Below are 13,799 nucleotides of genomic sequence, written 5' to 3' on the forward strand. Positions count from 1 at the left end.
AAGTGGTTATTTTAGATGATGTAAAAACATTTGGATGGAATACAGGTACTTTGAGGTAATTGTTATTTACAGTAAATAATCCAAACTTTCTTCCCAATAAGAATAAATGGTTGTTTTGAGAACAGAGAGCAGAACCTAAATGCTTGTTTCTGTGGCATCACTGTGAAAATGACCAATTTTAGAGTGTTTCGTAACATTGAGCATGTTTACATTAACACCAATAATCTGATTTTAAAACGATTAAGACCATACTCTGATTAACAGTTTACATCTAAACAGTGATTTTTGATTAATTTAATCCGATTAAGGTCATAATCAAACTAAATGGAATTAAGACATGTGGAATAGGCTAAAATATTACCGTCATGTAGGATTATGTACTATATTATGTAAAACAGGATCATGAAAGGAACATTCAAAAAGTATCACATGTAAACAATTAATCATATCATTGTCTTATTCAGATTAAGGCAAATAATTTGATTACTGATTTCCATGTAAATGTAGTCACTGTCCAGTAGCCTGAGTGATGTAAGCAGAAAAAGCATATTTTTATTATGTTGGTTTAAAGACCATGAACAACAAAGCATTATTTTTTTGTTTTCTTTGAAACGTGTACAGAACAGTTCTTAAGATTAATTAAAAATAAGTCAACATTGATTTCGTGTAAATTGCTTTGTCTTATTACTTTTTATTGTGTTTGTTTTCTGTGTAATTATCCTCTATTTTTGGATGGTCGGGTGAGGGAAATTCTTCTCTGTAATGAGATGTGTATTCAAAGACCTCTTAATCTATCTCTTTCTCCCTATTGGTTGCTCCAAAAACTAATTTTTATCCACAGAGACATGTGCTAAGAAGCAGAAAGCATTTGCTTTTCTCAAACTACTCTCAAGCACCTCACATCAGTGCAATGACTATTATTAAACGGCACCTGTCCTTCACCACTGACTCCAGACCCCTCTCTAATATGATCAAAACATTTAATTAAAAAAAATGATTCTTTAAGACTGTGTGAAAAAGCGTTCATTTTTCAGAGAGACATCATACAGCTGACATTATGCTGTATTGTGTGAGGAAGTGTGTTGTTCCTCTTCAGTGTAGATGCACCAGGTGAGCTCTCCAAAAGGCCTCCTCAGCCCCAAACACCTGCTCTTCAAGTCCTGCAGCTGCACACGCTGCTACACGTGTATATGGGCTGGTTAGACTTTTAACATATCAGCTCATTCTTTTTCTTTTCCCCTCTGCTCTCTCTCGCTCACTCTCTCTCCAGGGCATAGACTAATTAATGGATACCATTCGCAGTTGATTAGCTACAGTTCCTTCGGTAATTACATTCGCATACTAACCACTCAGACAAAAAGATGAGGGGGAGAGAGAGAACAAAGCAAGGGAAAAAATAAATTAATGCTCTTCTCATTTTGCTCTGATCTTAATTTGTTCCTGCAATTGTTTGCCCTCCACAATGAGATAAGAAAAGCCCCCTTTTCCCTCTTATTCCAACTCTTCTGGTTGTGTAACATCTGAAGGAATCACTTTGTTTTAAACAGACAAAAGCTTGCTGTTGGATGTGCTGTTGAATCAGGGCCTTGAGGCTGTTATGAAGACTTGCTCTGGTTGATGTTTGTGTGCCTATGTGTGTGTGTATGCATGATTTGTCTGGTTATAGAGGGCCCTCTGTGCTGGCCCTCCAGCTGCTAACCCATAATTCCTCATTTTGCTCTTCCATTGTTCCTACCTGTCAGTGTGTTTGTGTCTCAGAAGAAAAGATAGGATGCCTGCCATTTCAACCATTTGCCATCGCGTTTGATTTAGAGGGGTACAGACCGAATAAAGGATCAGAATAAAGAAAAAGAGCTCCATTTAGAAAGGAACGACATGGATATGTACTGTACCATAACAAATGCCACCATCCTATCATATTTTCACATGTAAAAAATGACCTGAATATATTGCACGTAGCTTCTGTTTACCATGAACGATTTATCATTTTCCAGGGATCAGACCTTGTGCGTACTGTATGTGTGGGTGGGTTGTTTTGCAGTGCTATGCAAGCTGTTCTGTGTTCACCTACTGTAATAAACCGTGATCTTTCATTAGACGATGTGGACATTTCAGAATAGTAAGATGTTTGTGACTCTCCCTCACTTTTTTAATGCAAAGTTTGTCTCTGCGAGAGAGACGGCAAGCCACACCTAGCTGCCTCACTGATGCATTACATTACAAGGCGAATTGGGTTTCTTCATGTGCCATCGAAGTCAACCTTGCCATGAAAAATATTTAGTTTTTTTACCAAAATAGCAAAACCCTTTCTAAGTTTTTTTTTTTTGTGTGTGTGTGTGTGTGTGTGTGTGTGTGTGTGTGTGTGTGTGTGTGTGTAGGCTTGTATTTTAAAAGTATTTTAAAATGTCTCTGTCTGTGTTTTCAAACAATTATATTTGATTCACCAAAGTCACACAAGTGGCAATTTCATATCTTTCACATCCATAATGAAGAGGTGTCAAATCTATAATTACGCTTTTTCCTCATAAATGCACAAATTCTGAATGAAATAAATGAAGCCTTATCCTTTTGATTAGCGTTCTTTTTTTTGGGTTGTGCAGTTTATTCCACAGAATTTCTACAAAGTATGTTGCATTCTATAAACTCAGACTTTTTTGGTCACATCCTTGACGCATGTCTATTTTCCTCATTTAAAATGTAAAAAATTGAAGAATATTGATATTTTTCTGCTCACATAACTCTGCGGTTAGTAGTTTTAGAAAACATAAGTGAAGTTTAATTTAACTACTAATTAAACTAATTTCGAGAGGTGCATTTGCTCATGATTGACCCAGCTGGTCCACATTAGCTAATTATGATCCTCCAATCAAAGGATCCCAAATCACTATATATATCCTCATTTCCTTTCTACAACTATCTTCGTCTGGAAGAAACCCCCCTCCTCCCCTTCTTCCTTCTTTATCCAGAATGGGCGGCACGGTGGCCCAGTGACTAGCACTGTTGCCTTACAGCAAGAATACCAATGGTGTTGGGTCCTCGCTGAGCCATCTGGTATTTCTGTGTGGAGTTTGCATGTTCTCCTCGTGTCCGCGTGGGTTTCCCCCGGGTTCTCCGGTTTCCTCCCACCATCCAAGTGTGCTCTATATTATAGATAAAATAAGCCTAAACCTTTTTTATAATGTCTTACTCTCAGGAAGTTCACCTTGGCCTCAGCAGCGGGGGAGTTTGAGATAGACCTGAGCTCAATCTCCACTCGCCCTGCAAAGGTGGGAGCCCTGGGCTCGAGGATCCCTTGAGCTCAGGGCTCTCTCCCGGGACAGCATGCCAAACAAGCTATGTATAAATCATGAGCTAAGTGTAAACTCTTGAAACAGATGTTTCAATATAATGTTAACATACTTTCTGTGTGAATTTATTTTATTTTATTTTTTGAGTTTTTACTTGAAACGACACTACCATCACGCTGGAATTGCGCCACTAATACCTATGTATTTGAGTGATGAGCTAATAAATGAACTGTTTACTGCTTTACCTTAATTTATGCATTGTATTTTCTGTGGCTTTTAGATTCTAAAGAAACAAATAAAAGTAATTTATGTATATCCTTATTTGAAATCATGTGTTTAGGTTTAGATTTCTTTGTATTTTTTTTTAAGTGCAATTATATTTAAAATATGTATATAAACACTAATTTAAAGACCAGTTTATCACCGAATTAACGCCATATTAAATCTGATTTTCATATTTATTGCATGAATGTGTGTATATATATATATATATATATATATATATATATATATATATATATATATATATATATAAACAATTAATTAATTATGCTAAATTGCAAAAAAAAACAGCACCATGCACTAATGATTTTGTTGAAATATGTACACTTTAAATATACACTGAAATATATATAATTCCTGAAAAAACAACAAAACAAATGCTTTTCTTAAGTAAAGTCATAGGTAGGGATGTAACGATTTACCTGACTAATCTTCACAGTATTCACAATACTAATCTTAAAATTTACAAAATAATTTTTTTAACAAAATAAAATAATTTCTGCAATAATTAAATTGAAATAAAAAATATCTAAATAAAAAGGTGAATAATACAAACTAAAGACTCTTCAACATATTAACAACTAAAACTTTGATTTAATAGCATTTTTTTTTTTTGCGTATAGATGTTTTTCACTGTGCTACATCATATTCGATGTTCTGTTAGTGTAAGTAAACATCTTTTTGCAGTATTTGCACACAGTTTGTGTTTTGTCTGGCACAGCTCACCGCTGTCATTATAGTCTGCTGCTCCATCTCCTGCTCGCCGCTGATGTGCAGGTAAAGAGAGTTTGCGCCTGTAAACACAGCACCCTCTCTGTTCAAAACTTTTATCGCGATTCGTTCAACATTTCTACCGGGTTGAATCATCACATATTTGAATCGATTTTCAACCAGCTCACAGTGAATTGTTACATCCCTAGTCCCAAGCTGATCTTTTCTTTAAAGACTCACAAGGGCATACTAGACCAGTGGTGTAAAGTAACAAATTACAAATACTCAAATGACTGTATATGAGTGGTTTTTCTCAGGAATTATAATTTCTTAAGTAGTTTTAAATATCTGTACTTTTTCTTTCCCTTGAGTACACTTTTAGTGCAGTATCAGTACTTTTACTGCAGAACTTTTTTCAATCTGTAGTCACTCATTTATTTTTTGTAGTCTAAAGGTATTTCAAAATATTCAACCAAAAATCAACCTAAAATCAACCAATTATCAACGTCTAATAATGTTACAGCTTAAGGTTGGATGGACATTACCACTATGATGTCTATAAGATGTTGGATTTTGGTTGCCATACCAGACGAATAAATGTCAGTATTTGACGTCAATATGATGTTGGTTTAATATGTTGGCTCTGTTCGATTTTGGTCACTTTCTGACACCACCTAAAATCAACCAAATATCACTGTCCTTTGACGTTATTGGACATCAACGTAATGTTGTCCTTAGATGCTGGCTAGACATTTAATTTTGGCCACCTGACATCACAACCTAAATCTAACCAAAAATTAGCATCTTATGACTTAGTGTACATGCTGAGCAATAACTAAATGCACTACAGAATGTTACGTTTACACACATTCACAAATTAGATGTAAATGTATCAGCTTTTTACAGTGCAATATTCTCTACACTTGAGTACTTTTAAAAGGTTTTACTCATACTTTGAGTAATATTTACAACAGATGCTTTTACTCTTGCACTACATTTTTAGGCAAGTAATGGTACTTTTACTTAAGTTAGATTTTTCAGTACTCTTTCCACCACTGTACTTGACACACCAGGCTTTGGTGTTAACTTTCCAATTCTCACTCCTCAGTGTCAACAAATTAATTTATTTTGAATTCAATTCCCAGCCCTTCTATTGTGTGCATAAAAATATGCGCATTTGTACAGTATATGGTGTTTGCAGAATTGCACTATTGATAATTAGAAAATGCCAACTGAAATAACTATTGTATTCTTTCTTCTTTTGCAGTTTGCGAATAACAACAACTACATGAACATGGCTGATGCCAACGGAGCTCTGTTAGCAGGAGGAGATGTGAGTAAATTCTTATAAATAACCTTTTGCATTTCCATTGTTAGCTCATGCCAAGAGCCATGTTACTCTGTAGCCTCTTAAAAAAGTAATTTCCATGTCTAACTATTTATTGTTTTAAAACAAAGTCAATTAATTTAGCATGCATGCCTGTGTACGTTCAAATGAAATGATTAATTTCAGCGGCAGGTGTGCAGCTGCTGGATTTACATAAAACATGATTAGCTCCCTGCATGCCTTCTTGAACTGCTTTGGGATTTTCCACAGCTCGAACCCTTAAAGCTTAGAGCTTGTTACGCCAGCGGCAACATGTTCATACACATATACTCTCAATGTTATAATCTGACTAAGCGATTCCTCTGGTGGAGCCGGTGTGTTTAAGCATCGCTGTTTACCCATCCGTATTGACCATAGGTTGAGCAGCACAGGGGGCAGCGAGCGTTGAGATGGGATTAAGTTTGCTTTAGCCACAGGTGTTCACATCCTGCTGATATCCTCCCAGGTGAAAGCTGCCATCAGGCTCAGGTGACGCTGAAGGAGTATGCACCTGTCCAGTGATCATTTGAAGATACCTTCAAACTAGAAACAGCAAAGAAAACTGGCATCTGTCACAAAAGTCGCTCTTTCCTCTCCATCATTTCATTTTAATCCCCTGTCATGAGCCTGACACTATACTGTGGCAAATCACAGGTTGTGTACTTCAGCCTGGCCTCGCTATCTGTGCGTGATTGTGTACAGGCGCTTTACAGTATGTGTTGTCACTCACTGTTACACTCACTGTTGCCACTGCCTGATTTCCATCACATTTCCAATGCAAATCTCCTTCTCACATTCTCAACGGCGCTGATAGACTCATGCTGGCTAAGCAAAGATAATGTCTGCACATGTGCATTTGTCGCACATTTGTTGTGTTTGCGTGGGTCCTGCTTCATTTTCATTTCATGTCAAGGCAGTACCGCCACCTTTGTCACAGGCAGTTGTATCAATCTCCATAAATTCTACTGATAAAATTGATACCTTGCCGAGGCCAGACTCCATGTTGGCACCTGCAGTGGAAGTAGAGCTGTTGAGCATTAACGGAAAAATTTACCGTAGTTGATGTTTTCTTTTTTTTTTTCCACTAAGAAATAACATTTCCTCCTTCACACAGCAGCTGCTATTATGACACATGACATGAAATTAAAAAGTGTTAACATTTAAATTTCTCTCTTTTTCCCCATACCTATAATGTATGTGTAGGGAGGTGTGAGGGGGATATTGTTTCTTGTAACTCAAGCTGAAGAGAAATTAAAGGGACTTTACCCTAGTGAGTGCTGTAATTTCACAGTGTGATGGGTTTTCCATGAGCTTTAGCTCTTTCATTAATCTGCTTAATGTGTCATCTTTAGGCGAGAGAGGGATACTGAGAGAGAGAGAGAGGCTAAGTATCTTCAAGCCTGACACTCTCCGCTCTGTGTATGGACCTGGATATACTCTATATAACATTAGTTTAATGTAGGGCTGCTCGATTATGGAAAAATTATATTCACGATTATTTTGGCCATAATTGTTATCACGATTATTCAAAACGATTATCAGTTTAAGTCAAAATTATTAGCCCTCCTGTGAATTTTTTTTATAAATATTTACCAAATGATGTTTAACAGAGTAAGGAATTTTTCGCAATATTTCCTAAAATATTTTTTTTCTTCTGGAGAAGTCTAATTGGTTTTATTTTGGCTAGAATAAAAGCTGGTTTAAGTATTTTGAAACACATTTTAAGGTAAAAAAATATTAGACTCTTAAGTAATATATTTTTTGATTGTGTGCAGAAAATACAACTGTTATACAATGACTTGCCTAATTACCCTAATTACGCCTTTGAATTGCACTCAAGCTAAATGCTTATATCTTTCAAAATATCTAGTAAAATATTATATACTGTAATCATTTCAAAGATAAAAGAAATTAGAAACGAGTTATTAAAACTATTATGTTTTGAAATGTTTTGAAATAAATTGTTGAACAGACATTGGGGGAAAAGGGTCACTAATAACTTCAACTGTATATATACGGTTATTATTCTCCTTGTAAATAAAAAAAGGGAAATAAATACAATAGAATGCAAATATGAAACAAGCTGTACTTTTAGCATTTTTCTTCACTGTAAAAAAAGTTATAATAGCTACAAAAGTCCTTCAATTAAGAGCAGTGAGTGATTTTCTCCTTTTGTCATTTGATTAATGATAAAAACAGCAGGCAGCAGGAATATTGCGCACTGTCACTTTAGGAGCAGTACGGTTCTGATTTATGGTTTCCCTTTCACATGTCATTTGATTCTCAACACGTTAGTTTATTACATAAATGAGGGTTAATCACTAAACACCGCGTTTTGACACAATTGTGCAAGTATTTGACCATTAAAGCACTTGCATTAAGATGACTTTTGTTATGTGCGCTCTGCTCATCCCTGAAGCTGAGCACATACACACAACAGCATGTGATGTCGTTTGTGCTTTTAAAAACATGAATGATTCGAATGTACATCAATGAATGATGTGCATCCCGCGCTGCAAAAGTTACATTACAGTACATGCTTTTAGTAAAATTAGTGTAAATTTGAGCTTTGCAGAGCAACTAATGTGTACAACTGGAAAGAGGATGGTACAGTATATGAGGGAATAATGATTTATCTTGATTAACGTTTTTTCATAATAGTTTGAACCCAAAATCAAAATCGAAACTGAATTTTTGATTAGTTGCACAGCCCTAGTTTAATGTATACTAAGGATGTGCGATTAATTAAAATCGAATCATAATCATGAAGTGAAACGTTGCAATTAGTTAATCACAAAAGGCTGCAATATGAAATATGTATTATTTTATTTCCCCCACCCAGAGCGAATGCATGACTGCCGTCTGAGTGTTACAGCCTTACTAGCCAATTGAGTAAGCACACTTCCGTTCTGCCCAATCAAAATTGCGCAACCAAACTATGTGGAATGCCCTAAATAAAAAAAACAAACAAAAAGGAAAGTGCGATTGAGTGGGATTATGGCGTCTGCCGCTTCAGAAGTATTAATAGACTAATTAGTATAAAAGAAAAACATTACGTCAGCAATATGGGAATATCTTGGTTTCAAAGTCACAGACACCAAACAAAAACAGATAATTTGTAAGAGCTGTCGCAAAATTGTTGCCACAGCACGTGGAAATACAACAACCAGCACCTAAAAAAGCCCCACAGTGGCTAAATGAGGAGCATCTTGCTAAAAAGGCAACTAAAAGTATTGCCAGTGACACTCAATCTACTAGCAAGCAACAGCAAACTACAATTTCAGAGTTAACGCCCTAACTCACTACCTCATTAAAGAAACAGTGCCTTTTGATGCAGTGAACAAAGAGGGATTTAAAAACTTCATCCAAATGCTCAATAGAAGATACACTTCCGTCTCACACATATTTTTGCCATTTTGCACTACCACTTTTTTGTTTGTATAATAAGCTACACTATCTTCCTATTTTGAGTTGAATTTGTTTGCAGAAAGGTAAGGTCGCTATTTGTGTTTACTGTTTGCTCTAGAGAAAAATTAGTGTTTAATCTCTGGATATTTAAAAAAAAAAAATATTAAATGTTGACACTAATATCTTTTTTTTAACCAACACTTTAGTAAGAAGCTACAAAACTTATATTGATTATTGAGCTGAAGCTTGACTACAAAATTAAATCACAATATCTGTTAAAAATCGTCGTACAGCCCTACTGTATACCAGGTCATTATATAAACATATTTTTAATTAGATGTATGTACACTGATATTTAGGAGTGAATATTGCTGTGGTTGCCAGACATTCCCTGTAAAAATGATAGTGGCAATAATTTAAGTACAGTATTGGCTAAAAGTAATATCCAGCCTTGGAAAATGTATATCTTACACTTTATTTCCAACATATTGATGTAACTGTTGCTGCTGATCCAGAATTGCGTATATATTGCATACCTGTTCTTGGAGAGCTTCAAATGTTTGAATGCTGTAGGATCCACATCTCAATTATTTCACTTGTAATAACACAAGAAAATATGCTTCTAGAGAAATATTTTTTTCTGAACCCTCAGGTTCCAGATATTCAAATAGTTGTTTATTAGGCAAATAGTATTTTACCCTAACACACTGTACATCAATAGAAAGCCTATTCAGCCTTCCTGTGGTGTATAAATATGTTTTTATAAATGTTTATCTACTTTAACTACTACAATTAAACAAAATTTTATTTGAAAATGTACTGATAACCATCCTAATAATAGAGGTGCTACAATAGGTCCACGTAGGATGTCTGTTCTTAGAGAAACTCCTTTAATAATGGCACAAATTAGAAAGAAACTAAACAATTTAAGTAAAATATAATCATACTGATGCTATGCCTCTGCTGCTACCAGATAACAGTTGTCTAATGATTTTACTATTGTCTTTTTGTCTGTAAAAATCTCAGCAAATTATTAAAAATTCATATTCATTGATCCAAAGTGATAAATAATATTTCAAACACGATAATATATGTAAACCACATTATCTTGAACATCATAATGCAATGTGATATGGAAAGAGTATATCACGGTGCTTGATAAGGTGACCTCTTCCTTCCTGCTGTTGAACTGAAACTGATACGGCCGTATTCAGTTCCACTTAGTAATATCACTTATCACACACAATCTCATTACACACGTGTAATCACTACTGTATATGTAGAAATGGATTTGGAATGGCTGCTGTTGGACTCTGAGAGTCTTTGCCACTGTCATCTGAGGAGCGCTTTTCTCTGATATTAGGAGTTTGCTCTATCGATCCTTCTAACCATCATGCTCAGTAATTGTGATGCACTGCCTTTTAACAACTGCTGCTTATGTCTCTGCTGAATAGGTTTACTAAATCTGCAAAGTGAAAGGGGGTTATTGCTTTGTAATCGGTGCGATTGGTTTACCCTGATTATCTGAGTTTAGCATATAAGTGTCGATGGATTGATGCAAGTTGGGTTTTTGCAACTGGTCTGTTAGTTTGTCAGGTTAAATTAAAGGGAAAGTTCACCCAAACCTTTCAACCTCTTTTTTTTCTTGTATGTTGTATGTTTTTTTTTTCTTGTATGCCAGTCTTTATGCAGTACAAAAGAAAATATTTGAAGAAATGTTGGAACCAAACATTTTTGATTGCTAATGAAATGAAGGGAAATTGAAGTATTATTTGGGTGACAATTTGTCCCACATTTTTCCATAAAATCCCTAAGTCAGGCACTCTGTCCTGTGTTCCACATTAAAATCAAATGTCGATGTATCAAATAAATAAACAAACAAAAAATGCTTTATAAAAAAAAGCTAAAACAGGCTTTATTCTTACAATAACTACACAAATATTATATATACATATGTGTGTGTGTATGTATATATATAGATAGATAGATTCTATTAGGGGCTAATAGTTCAAGTAGCCGTCAAATTTTTAAGTTATTGTAAGATACGTTTTTTTTTTTCTTTTTTTTTCTTTTTTTTTCTGGATAGTCATAGAGCAAAGGAAGTTTAAGTTGCACCAAAAAAACAGGTTAATGTGATTTTACCTACTCATCTGTTATATTGAGGTTTTCATTGTCATTGCATGACTTGAACATGAACTGAAGTTTATTGCACTGTAAAAAACAGACTACAAAAAATCATGACAACAAATATTTTTTGTTACTCTAACTTATTTTAATAAGTTAATCAGGTTTTAACTGCATTTTTAGTTTTAAACAAGTTTTTACAAAGTTTAACCTAACATCTTTAGTCTGCGTATGTCGATGTAAGTTGAAATGACTAAAAAAGTTCATTTAAAAAATACAAAAAATAAGACAAAAAATAATTTTTTAGTGTGCCAATTTCTTTATTTAGTACCAAATTATTGTTAGTTTATCACAGACTGTTGCATCAAGTCAGTTAAAATCTCTCAAACCAAAATGAACTTGATTGCACATTCAGATAAAGTATTAATGATAAAAAAGTGTATGTTTTGACCTTTAAAGTTTATCATACAAAGAAATATTCACAGGAAGGGAAGATGATGTGCTTTAATTTATGTGTATGCTGATTGAAGAATAATACACACGCAATAATACACTGTAAACTCAACTCAGAATCTCACAATATTCTGCACAAATTAAGCCTTGAGGGTTGGACTGTTTTGCAATAGCAGGTAACGTGAGAAAATTATAACACAATATTACACCTATTGTATTCTGTGTACAGATGATGCATGTATAACCTGAGGCTGTCTGGGAATTAAAATCAATCATGATTAATTTCATGATGTTTTTCTAATAAACATGATTCATTTATCACAATTGGGTTTGCTGGAATTTGCCCTAAACATGCATTCATGTAAAATGTAGTGTGTGTTCGGTTTTATTGAATTCAGATTCTATTTTAAGTAATTAAAAACAAAAGGTAATGCTGTAATGGATAAAATATAACAAAATATATTTTAGTTTATTTTATTAAATAAGGTGAAGAATCTAAAATTTGCACTGTGCGTGCTTTAAATGAAATCCATTCTATGTTAAAATATAAAAAAAAAATAAATAAATAAAAAAAAAATATATATATATATATATATATATATATATATTTTTTTTTTTTTCTATTATTTGTTTTGCAATGATCATTTTAGTTATGGTTGTAAAATTATTCTAAATCTTATTTATTCATTTAGTCATCCATTTATTTGATTCATATGTTTAATGTTTCATACATTTATGTTTATCGTTAATTATATTAATCATTTATTGATTTACGTTCTTTATTTTATATATTTCTTATTACTTGTTCCTTTTTTTGTGCTTTTTCCATTGTTTAGTCTTCTAGTGATGAAATGTTCCTCTCCACTGATATGAGATATGAGAGTATCTCTCTAATTCAAGGTCTCGTGGCCTGATGTATAATAACATTTGTTATAGTTGTGCTGTTCAGACCAAGTATGAGAGAGCACCGGAATGCAGCTAAAATTATTCAACACAATCTCATGGCAATTTGCAGCTATTTGATTTAGTGGCTAATTCGTATAAATTCGTAAGATCTAATTCGTACAATTTAGTACGATTTGCTTATCCCCCAATGACGGTTGGGTTTAGGGGTGGGGTTAGGTGCCACGCCTCCTTTTTAAAATCATACATTTTAGTACGACTAAACTTGTACGAATTCGTACGAATTAGCCACTAAACTGGCAAAACGTAAAATACTTACGTTTTCTCGTGAGATCAGGCTGGATTATTCAGTAAACCCTACTCATTTATTATCATCAATTCGTCTCCTGCTTCTGCTCTTCTCTTTCTTCCACATTCAACCCTTATATTAATAGACTGTAAATTCAGTTGAATACTAGTTAACAGGTTTGGGTATTGGAAACTCTGCTGAATTGTTGTCCAGATACCTGGGGAAACTGACATTTCCTGACAAGATCTGGCATCCGGGGCTGGATTTTATTTTTCTGGTGTGAAGAGTGGGATTTATCAAAGGACACCCGAGATTAGTTTCTTTTTTGACAGTTAGTTCACTCAAAGGAAGAATTCTTACTAGTCACTCTGATCCAAAACCACTTCTATAAAGTAAATAAGTGTGAATACTTACTATCTTCTTCTGCCCGAATTGAAGATTGAACCTCCTTTGCATATTCTGTCCTGACCTTTCAACACACTCCCATATACACTCTCAAATGACTTTTACCGCCTCATCCCACAACTTTAGCCTTACACCGACAGCTTCTGTACTGAAGACATGATACCACCACCACATCTCAATTCTCATTTACACACACTCCATCTCACAGTCTCCGAGAGCAGATGTTAATTTAATCTCTGCCTTCTCGCTCCCTTGTCTCATTGTGTTCAGTCAGGTGTTCAGTGTTTTGTTTTGTTATTTGTAAAGGTCAGTGTCATTTTAGTTATGCTCCGATGTGAAAAAGATGAATAAAGAGACTGTATGTACCTCACATCTGATCTTTGAATGTCGTATCAGATCTTGCAACACAGCTATGTGTTGTTGGGACATTTAGGTCGGGCCACTCTTTCTTTCTCTCTCTCTCTCTCTCTCTCCTTCTTACTCTTTCTTTCTCTCTGCGGTATTGTACTGTGAAAACATGCTGGCACTGCAGGTCTTATTCATAGAGAAAGGTCATGAAGTAAAGTAAATG

At 34.6% G+C, this 13,799-nt stretch overlaps 2 protein-coding genes across 3 annotated transcripts in view; both read left to right on the forward strand.

Moving 5' to 3' along the window:
• Positions 1–13,799, forward strand: part of tox3 (TOX high mobility group box family member 3) — a 263,708-nt gene that overhangs the window by 228,202 nt on the left and 21,707 nt on the right. For both annotated transcript variants that reach the window (XM_087261547.2, XM_087261546.1), the window contains exon 2: positions 5,548–5,613. In XM_087261547.2, coding sequence (XP_087117673.1) covers positions 5,569–5,613 — 45 coding nt within the window. In that variant the 5' untranslated portion in view covers positions 5,548–5,568. The remainder of the gene's footprint in view (positions 1–5,547; positions 5,614–13,799) is intronic.
• LOC147843130 (uncharacterized) overlaps positions 1–13,799 on the forward strand; it is a 553,038-nt gene that overhangs the window by 200,619 nt on the left and 338,620 nt on the right. The gene's annotated exons all lie outside the window — the stretch shown is intronic.

This window comes from Danio rerio, chromosome 7, assembly GCF_052040795.2.
Source record: "Danio rerio strain M-AB ecotype USA chromosome 7, GRCz13ab, whole genome shotgun sequence".
NCBI lineage: Eukaryota > Metazoa > Chordata > Actinopteri > Cypriniformes > Danionidae > Danio > Danio rerio.